At 40.3% G+C, this 10,636-nt stretch overlaps 1 protein-coding gene across 2 annotated transcripts; it reads left to right on the forward strand.

Annotated features, from left to right (window-relative positions):
- Positions 1-520: 520 nt before the first annotated feature.
- On the forward strand, positions 521-1,657 carry LOC131272704 (protein elav-like). 2 transcript variants are annotated; one of them, XM_058274536.1, is made up of 2 exons: positions 521-587; positions 636-1,657. In XM_058274536.1, the coding sequence occupies exons 1-2, from the start codon at positions 521-523 to the stop codon at positions 1,655-1,657; spliced, it is 1,089 nt and encodes a 362-aa protein (XP_058130519.1). The 2 variants fall into 2 exon arrangements, with proteins under 2 accessions (XP_058130519.1, XP_058130518.1); XM_058274535.1 differs by having other exon boundaries at positions 521-1,657.
- Positions 1,658-10,636: the final 8,979 nt, after the last annotated feature.

Below are 10,636 nucleotides of genomic sequence, written 5' to 3' on the forward strand. Positions count from 1 at the left end.
CACATATACTTCGGCGAAGTAATCGGAAAAATTCGTGACAGTAGTTGTGACATTGCTGTGTGTGCAGTCAATACATGTGTGTAAGAACGAGAGAGAAAGTGTCTCGCTCTTCGGAAGGAAGTGAAAATTTGAATGCTGTTTGACTCAAACAACACGATTCGTACGCGTAGCATAGAGCGGCCATTTTTTACGCTGTCGGCAAGGGTGGATATTTAGATCTCCACTGCTAAATAGCCTCTGTGGGAGAGGAAGAAAGGGAATTAAATAAACGATTTCCCAGATCGCTTCGAATCGCGGGAGTTGATCTTCGAACTGTGCCGAGCCACTGAAGTTACGTGTGCGCGTTGTGAACAGTGAATATTTTTTCATCCCCTACGGCCCAGAGGACAAGATACAAGCGTCCTCCACCCCCGCGAATCGACGTGAAGTTTGTTGGTCTCGATTAAAATCACCACTTCGTAGCTCCCGTGCGATACGCAGCGGGACAACTTTTTAAAGCCTCAAAATTACGACCGTAAACATGACTAATAAGGTGCTGGCGGCAGTTCAGGACCTCCAGAAGCAGCAGCAGGCCCAGCAGCAAAATGGTGGAGGCGGCGGCGGCGGCGGTGGTGGCGGTGGCGAAGCAGGCCAAGCGGCCGGGGCTGCCGGTGGAGCTGGTCAGAGCTCGGAGAACAGCTCACGCACGAACCTGATCGTCAACTATCTGCCACAAACGATGACGGAAGAGGAGATCCGCTCGTTGTTCTCCAGTGTTGGCGAGGTGGAAAGTGTGAAGCTGGTGAGGGACAAGAACGTCATCTATCCTGGGCAACCGAAAGGTCAGAGCTTGGGCTACGGCTTCGTCAACTACCATCGACCGCAGGATGCCGAGCAAGCGGTGAACGTACTGAACGGATTGCGGTTGCAGAATAAGGTGCTGAAGGTGTCGTTTGCCCGGCCCAGCTCTGAGGGCATCAAGGGTGCGAATCTGTACATTTCCGGCCTACCGAAAACGATCACACAAGAGGAGCTGGAAACGATCTTCCGACCGTATGGCGAAATCATCACCTCTCGTGTCCTTATTCAGGAGGGCAACGATAAACCGAAAGGAGTTGGTTTCATCCGATTCGACCAACGTAAGGAAGCGGAACGGGCCATCCAAGCGCTGAACGGTACGACCCCCAAGGGACTAACCGATCCAATCACGGTCAAGTTCTCCAACACGCCTGGTCAGAATGCGGCCGCCAAGGTAGTCCAGCCGGCACTGCCCGCTTTCCTGAATCCCCAACTGACCCGTCGGCTCGGCGCGATTCATCATCCGATTAACAAGGGGCTCGCCCGGTTTTCGCCAATGGGTGGCGAAGTGCTGGACATGATGCTGCCGGCGGCACCGACCAACGGCCTCAATGTGGCACCATCCGGCGGGTGGAGCATATTTATCTACAACCTCGCGCCGGAGACGGAGGAGAACACGCTCTGGCAGCTGTTCGGTCCGTTTGGTGCCGTGCAAAACGTTAAGGTGATCAAGGATGCGGCCACGAACCAGTGCAAGGGCTACGGGTTTGTCACGATGACAAACTACGAGGAGGCGATGCTGGCAATCCGCTCTCTCAACGGCTACACGCTCGGTCAGCGCGTCCTGCAAGTCAGCTTCAAGACCAACAAGTCAAAGTAAATTGAACTTCACTTTATATAACAATTATTAAAACTCTACCCTCATCGCTCCCTGCTCCATCCGCATTCCTTTTGCCAAAGCTCCCTAACATCAAACAGTTCCTTTGATCCTTTTGGAGATGTCGCCTCCTGTGATAGTATGCTTAACTCCCAAAGTAAGAACTAGGTTCAATGCTCATTGTTTACTAAGACGATTGATCCTTCTCTGGTACAATATAGCGCGTAAAAATTTAGAATGCTCCTATACAGATGCAAACCACAACTTTTTCAAAGTGAAAACTTTCTCCTCTTATCGAAAGTAAGCAACAGCAGCACAAAAGAGAGCATTGTTTTCTACATTTGTGCCCCCGCTCCGGAACGAATTAATCACCGCCTGCCAATCCCATCATGTTTTTCTCGTTCTTTGCTCTTTGCTTAACTCGGCACTTCTCGCTTGTTTTCTTCTTCCCCCCAACCACTGCTTCCACCACAGCCGTATGCAATTTCATCTAATTTACTGCAATTTCGCTTGCGGCCAAGAATTTTTCGCTCTCATTCTCGACCAATGTAAATGTAATAAAACCCAACCCCCCTACAATTTCAGCGGCGGCCACATGATGATGGGTGAAAACTAAAGCACAGCACGCGCGCAGCATTTGCAACAACCGAATACTATGTTACACAGCCATACATAAACCGTAAGAATAAGAACGTGCAGGTGCGAAGGTGGCCCAAAAGAGATGGTGGAAGAAATGGTCGGTGGAAGTGTGAAATTGGTGCAGGCGGTGATTTGAAGCCCGCTGCACATCATTTCTCAAAGTGCAGCATGAGACGTGCCGGTGCATATGCATAAAAAACGCGTCCATCTTTAGAAAAGATTTCGTTTGTTCTTCTTCGATGGACAATATCCTTCTTTCACAATTGGCACTATATACAAAATCGTATCAAATGGAATTTATGCCGGGTTATCAAGTGAACGTGTGGCCTAGTGAGTAGCAATTGAAGAGCAAATTGCAACCTACCTGTACCTGGTTACTCTACGATACGATAAGTTGCCAAGTTTCAATGGAAGGTATCGTGTAACGAAACTGCTACCTGGTAACCACATGCAGCGATAAGCGCGATTTCCCATCACTAGTGTCTTCTACCTTTTCCATTACGTTCGGGTTTAAATTGATTTCTAAGTGCACCAATGATATGAAGAAGAATTTGTTCATGAAGACGAGATAGAAAAATAACACCCGATAAGGCTTTAGAGGCTATACTACAAGAAGCTTTTTGCATGTTAGAACCAGTCCAACCAGACGTTCATCTAGGAATCCCTTATTCATTTAAAGGGTCCATACAAGGATGACATCTATAAGATCTATTTTTACGCGCAGTTTTCGTAAAGATGCTGCATTATGATCGCAGCTTAGCATTTTACATTATGATTCCATTTTGGCATATGGATGTGTATCTACACACGAAAACGTCACTAAATGATTTCTTAATAAGACCTTTCCTTCGACAATCCAATTCCCTTATTTCCACATTCGCATGTTCCATAAAACATTCTCTCCTCTAATCACACGCTGTATAATCTATTCTCTCCCTCCCGTTTAGTATGCAACACTAAGGAGGAGAAACAATATGACGATCAAGTAAGAAAGTCGAATCACAGTAAAACAATCCAAAATGCAATTAGAAAAGCGAATGAGGCAGCGCAGAAACACATGATGCAGTTGCATGCCTATTGTGAATCAAGCATAGGCTCTACACGACGTTAGTATGCAAAAAGCAAGCAGCAAGCATAAAGATCCAGCATAAAGATTAAGTAACGATGGAGGTGCAAGCAAAAGGAGGGAACCGGAAATATGACAAAACATACAACCCAAGCATGAACCCACACACATCCTCACAACACGTACACAACGGTAGGATACGCAATGGTCGTGGAGGAAGTGGCAAAGCAAAAAGTAAATCTAGTCAAAACCAGGAAAACCGAGCAAGCCAAGAGGGTATTCGCACGCGCATGAGGAGAAGAGAACGGCAGGAGGATCCATTGATTGATTGTGCGTATCCTGGAAGGCATAAGTTGGAAGCAGCATGTATGTATGTTTTTGTCTACATTTTATAACGTCTAGATTTTTTAAATGAGCATTTAGTCTACTGTACACCACATGAATCGGGCGCATTTTTTGAGCGGTTCGTTTACAAACCAACAAACAAACAAACAAACAAACAAGCAAAACTCTGCATGGAAAGCTCGTTGATATTCGCCATCGAAGCAACATTCGACTGCAATGCAATTGCAATAGTGGAACCAAGTTTCCTTGGGGGGGCATTTTTGAATCATTTTGCAAATCAAAGAAAGCGGCGAGCAAAAGGGTCATCATTTCGCTTCACCCCAGCGACGGACAAAGATTGGCATGGTACTTTTTTCGCTCGCTGCAAAATTAATTCTACTTCTGAAAGAGAAACACGCGGGTACGGTAAGGACAGTGGCAGATAAAGAGCGACAAATATTTCGCTGTAAAGTGCGACAACTAACGTTGCGAATAGTAATATATTACTAATGTACGTGTTTTGCGTGAAAACGAGTGCAAACAACAAACACAGATATGCCCATATTTTAGGAGAATTTTATTTATTTGCTAACTTATTTATTGGGTGAGAAGTGCGAGGTAGAATGAATAAAGAAGAAGCATTCAAGCAGAGATATAAAAAACGTGTGTTGTAGCTGTGCGATAACAAGCGCTGATTATAGAGACGGGAAAATGTTTCATATGATCAACGGAACAACATTTTATGCAAAAATCAGTTTAAGACTTGACGCCGTCGATGTAATATGGAGTGTGCTCCCAAGATGCGCGACTCTATTGGCTTCGAAAGCTAGCAGAAGGAAGGTGAATTTCGAAAAAGATAAAAAAAACATGCCAACCACGCTCATAATCTGTACACAAATGAAACATTGAATAAGCAAATGAATTTAGTATGCACACCATATACACCACACCAAGACACAACTCGTCACCATAATAGCAACCATAGCAAGGACAGCATACAACACATCATAACAAACGGAATACATTCAAAACGATCTCAAACTCTAGTATAATGAACGGAAAGCAGTTTGGTGAACAAAAATTGGGTAGCAAGAGAAGAGGGAAGTGCTACTAGTATGGTATACTTAGCAAAGTGATTTCCGTATGTTAGACGGTCAGCAAAACACTGAGCATAAGCGTTCCCTAGCGAAAGCAACCACAATCTACAAACCAGCTGGACGGGATGCAGATGACAGATACGGGAGCGAATGTCCCGTGAGGACGATAAAGATTAGCATAAATTTAATATTTGGCACCCGTGCAAGACAAACGAACGGGGGCTATGGGGAAATGAACGGGATTTAAAAGCAAAACAAACGAAAACTGAACGCAAGTACTTACGGTGTTGTAAAACAGAATATTTTCGTGGTGCACGAGGGGAGGTACTATTAGGCATACACTAGGCGAACAGGGTGCCTTTAGTTTTCCTCTTAACGGCAGCAGCAGTGGCGCAGCATAAATAGAAGCACTTTCTCGAACATCTGTTTTAAAAAGAACCGTTAAGAGAAGACCAAAGATACCCTTTTGCCCCAGTACCTGTGCGTGACCTTCCGAATCGATCGTCAACCGACTGGCAACTATCTAGCATGCTGAAGAGAGTGCAGAATGCGTAGTGTCATACAGACGGGGGAGGGAATGCTACTGAAACACAGTCTAGTCTAGTCGAAGGCAGCAGAAAACGGAACGAGCCTAGCATAATCTACTTACTATATTAGCTCTCAGCTCCTCGAACTCCATTTAGTGAATCGCAGAGAGTAAAAACCCACCATTATGCATGACAAAGATAGATGAAGAGTGAGAGAGAGAGAGAACGAGAGAGAAAGTGCGACAGCAGGGGAAAATAATGCAAAGTATAAACAGAAAAACAACATTAGTTAAACGTTTAACTAATAAGAACGTAAAAAAAAATTAAACGATTAATCTAGAAAAGTTGGAGGGGAACGACAGTTTTGATGAAACAAAGTGTTTTCAAACCAACATCCTGGACGATGGTTTACATTTGTTTCTTCCCTTCTCCAGAAATGTTCTTGCGCAATATCTGTCCAGAGTAACAAACAATTCATATTTTCTTTTAATAACACACACACAACAACGCACGAAAATGCAGCGCATACGCAGCGTTCTTCTTTTATCCCCCACACCCTTCGTCAATGTTGATGCAGTGCAGAATTTAATTTTTTCAACGTCTTAGCAATGGTTATATCTACAACTTGCTATTTGGCGGCATTGAAGAAAGGGTCGTCGTGGAATGGAAAAGAATATCATTAGACAAAACTTCTAGTCGAACAGCAGAACTCTCCTAAGCATAAAAGAAAGGTTAACCTAGAGAAAAACAAAAAACCAATGGTAACAAAATATCGCACAGTAATTTTTAAGACGAGTGTTGGATAAATGCAATACCCTTAAGCGGAATGCGACAGAGGAGAAAAATGTTATTGATATATACTTATTATTCTATATATATATATATACACACACATCACAAACCGAAAAAAACCAAAATTAAAACATGAAACACACAATATAGTCAAACAAGAACTACTAAGTAACTATCAAAGTGAAGAATAATACTCTCTTGGTTTGAAGAACGAGATAAAGTAACAAGTAAACGGAAAATTTAAGCGTAACGAATAGGAAGCAACATGAACGTTGAGAATGCAAGAATCATTCCCGTACTGATGATATTTGACCTAGTTGGATAGCAATGTAAAAACAAGACGAAAAAGGCATAACTTTGCAACAATTGTTGTACAATTCCAAGGCAAACATCTTAAGTATAAAACAACATAAACAGATTTCAAGACAACAACACAGCGACAGAATGCATTTAAATCAAATTCAAGCGTACATCAATTGAAACAGAATAGAGAACAAGCCAGTATAGTGTGTACAGGTAAAAGCATGCAATATTAAACACATGATTGTGAAACGACTACTGTTAACCTAAAAACTAGAAACGAGGACACACATCATAATTCAGTCTGTTTTTTTTCCTACTTTATAAAAACGATAACCTAAGACTTCAGCAAAAACTCTTTCAACAGTTTTTGCCAGTTGTTTTGTTATATGTTAGTTTCCTCACATAAAATCAACTTCAATTAGTTTGGTTTGGCTATATTTTAGTTTCCTTTTGGTTTATTTTCGTTTTCAATTATCTCCTCAGTTTTTTTTTACATCCTAAAACAAAAGACTCTAACTTTGCAGCAAGTTACAACAAGCTCTCCTCATTTGTTACGAAATCACTAACCAACAAGGAGAGATTTGTATCTTCTTTCCTGTTTACTGGACAAAACAAAACCATTCACTGAAAACTTTGCAAGATTCCATTACCGCTGTGATAAGAAATCTATGTTGTAAACAACAATTACAACATCTATACGTGTGTTTTTTTTTTTTGCTCTACAAAAACCAATATGTAAGATTATTGGAAAAGCTGAACAATTACTCCTTGTCCAGCACGGAGATTGTATTGTGGTGCGATTGTTCCCAATTTATTTTAAATATTTCAAAATTCCAACACGTTTTATCCGCTTTTCCGCTACTTTTTTCTTATGTTAATCTTTCTTTTGATTTCTCTCTGTCTCTCGCTCATTATCTCTTTGGTTACATATATTTTCTTTTTTTTTTTGTACGATTCGAAATTTATTCAAACAAACTGAATTAAGCAGGCCGCCGTTTTCTGAATACTTTCGTTAAGTTTTTCGTTTGTTTTAGTTTTTATAAGTTCATTCAGTTAGTCCTCATTAACATGTCTTACTGGTATTGTCGAACGCTCCACGTTGTACTGCACCGGAAGGATCACACTACCAGGCTAAACCTGAAACACACAAGACGAATGTTCCGACAGGAATAGGAACTTCTTAAACTATAAAACACCGAAACACAGAAGGGAATTAAAGTGGTTAACTAAAGGGCGTTACATACCAAACAGAGAAATGGAGACGAACCTTTCAATCTCCTTATTTCGAGTGTCGCTTTGATGCGACCAGTAAGTTTAAAGCGCATCATTTCTCGACAATTTAATAATCTTATTATTTGAAGATCGTATCTGCACTCCAACTGAATCTATAATTATTTTACTTATTGTTTAGTTAATCTTTTAGTTCGTAAGTCTATTCTTACTTTTATTTTGTGTGAAATTCAATGTACCAATTATAATTTAGATTTTTTCTTTTGTAGTTCGTTTGCAGTTGCCTAGCATAAGGGTCGTGTTTATTTCGTCCACACTAAATTTAGGTTGGAGGGCTTTGCAGCTTTTGTTTTAATTTTCAACCTAATTATTTCACTAATCTTCTGCTTTCAAACATGTAAGGCACTTTTTTGGGTATTGATGTGATCTTGGCAGGGCAAATAAGGATGGTGCAAGCGGAGAAAAGTTGGAGTAGGAAATAAACGTGAATGTTAGAAGAACGATGTGTGCAATAGGAAGTTCTTTTGTTTCCTTCTTCTACTGGTACCATTTTACTGGTAATATCTAAACGCTACGCTGCAAACCGATTCCCGGAAACTGAAAAGGCAATCTTTTCTGCCGGATTTCTTCGCTCGAGAAGCACTTCTAAAAGAACTTTGCTACTCTAGAAAAGTGTTCCGTAAACGTCTTTTTCCAAGGGTGCTTTCGGCACAGACAAAAAACGTTCTTGCCTAGTAAGATAAAAGGTCAACATCGATGGAACCAGAACGCAAGACAAGCCATGCTTTGTCGTTCAAAGTCTACGAAAGGACATTAGTGCTGAATCGAAACGAAGAGGATATTAATGTAATTGGATTGTGTTTATTTTGTGTTCAAGCGGTTTTGTCTTGGGTTTTTTATTTAAAATATTTTTTTTTTCGTATTTACTTCCCATATTAGAGTGTGTCTATTTATAGCAAAGATTATTTTCCCCAATATTCTAGCATATTTTGCCTCCCTTCTATTTATCGATTTATTATTTATGCTTTATGCTATATAAAAAACGAGAGCAAGAGAGAAGGATAGCCCAGATTGAATCAATTTTCAGCTGCCATAACGACGGTAGCAAAAGCAATAGAGGGGAACGGTGTGGCAGCATAACACCGAACGGATGCAAGAGGAGTAAAGTAAGAATCAATAGCTAATGAAATGGTCTTGTCCAAAAGGCTAGGCAATATAAGAAACAACAAAACATAATCCAACCATAAGTAAAAGCATCACAACTGACATTGCAAAATACAGGCTCTCAAAATAGATGTAAGAAACTCCGGAAATTTGGAGAAGTTACAATGTCTCTTACAAACATTGTGACTGGAAACATTGACACACAATCTGCACCTTTATAAACACAAAACACAACATAGTTTCTGTATCACTTTTGTTATTCAGGAAACCTAAGTTTCTAAGTAAAGCAAATTTTTGTCGAACTTTACGTCGTAACAGATGCTCTTAACTACTTCATCAGCAAAAAGCAACTGTATTTGCACCAAACATCCCACAAATAATCGTTCAAGATTGACATGGAACTTTTTCCGTTAACGTCAGTACATTTTTAACTTTTTTTTGTCCTCCTCTCTCCAATCATGTTCACTTGTGTATATAGTTATAAATTATCGTGAATGGTTAGCAAACAGTATAATATATACAAAGAATCTGCGCGATATCGCATACACACGAAAGAAAACATAAATACCACGAAAGGTACTGAATGGAACATTAAAAAAGAAAGAGCATAGAAGAAAACTGCTACAGAAACAAAAAACATTCATATAATAATAGCAAAACCAGCGGAAAACTACATGGATATGAGCAAAAACCACATAAGAAGAAAAAAAGCAACAAAAATAAAAAATTCTTATAATTTAAGTACGTATTCGTTTTGATTTCATTTCTTATAATCATGTGTTTTGATTTGTTTCAGTCCTGATTCGGTTCTCTTCTCTCTTCATTTCGTCTGTTGAGTGGATTACAAACCGAACCACTCGAGCACATACGACACACGCATCCTACACTTACTCACACTTTCGTTGGTTTTGTTCTGTAAGGCGAAACCTTTGTTGACACGAGTATTCAAAATGCTTCGACAAAGTATGCAAAACTGTGACGTGAATGCAAAAATTCTCGTGAAAAAACAAAAATACCAACCCCACAAGGACATTATACTTTCAAGACCCGAGACACAAAACGACCATACAACAATGCTTATTCTGCAGCGTTTCCCGCATACTATGATTTCAGAAAAATGTCTAAGCTTTAGCTACACAAAACCAAAACCAAACACAACACGTTGGCCACAAAAGTACGCGTAAACAATGGACTAAAAGCACAACAGCACACATACACCCACACACAAACATACGGTATCACCTACTCACGAGTTTTGGTGTTCTCTGTCGTATTCCTAACCTTGACACTATTTTATTTTCATTCCGAATAAGTACATTTTAAGCACAATTGTGAGTGTGTATGTGTGTGTGAAAGAGAGAAAGAGAGAGAGAGTGTATTTCTGTATACTTTCTTTTACAATTCTTTCTTGGAGAAAGATTCGATAAGAAAACTTATGATCTGCCAACAAGTAATCACCCTAATTTTACCTGGTTTGTGTGTGCGTGGATTGTGGTATGTTTGCGCGTTTGTTCATTTTAATGTTCTTTTGTCCCACAATCTCAAGGAGTGGTGCGTCTATTGTGTCTTTGGCCCTATTTTATCACAAAAGTACAAAACTGTTTCACGCGAAATGTTGGTTTCCATTGCGTCTTTGGTTGTTCCAATTTGCTTTGTTCGTCCATCAACAGTGGGTTTTCTTTTGATTGTCATATTCATTTTATTTAACACTGTCTGCCATTTGCATTTTTTGCCTTCTTTTCAGCTAAATTAAAAGTGGGTTTAGTTGGAATTATTTTGTTTTTTTGTTCAAATGCTAGGCGAATTAGTTATTAGGCCAGAAAAGTCCAACATAACTACT

The sequence above is a fragment of the Anopheles coustani genome, chromosome 3 (genome assembly GCF_943734705.1).
Source record: "Anopheles coustani chromosome 3, idAnoCousDA_361_x.2, whole genome shotgun sequence".
NCBI lineage: Eukaryota > Metazoa > Arthropoda > Insecta > Diptera > Culicidae > Anopheles > Anopheles coustani.

Bases quoted from the DNA above. Each gene is read 5' to 3' on its own strand.
- LOC131272704 (XM_058274535.1), top strand. From the start codon at position 521: ATGACTAATAAGGTGCTGGCGGCAGTTCAGGACCTCCAGAAGCAGCAG.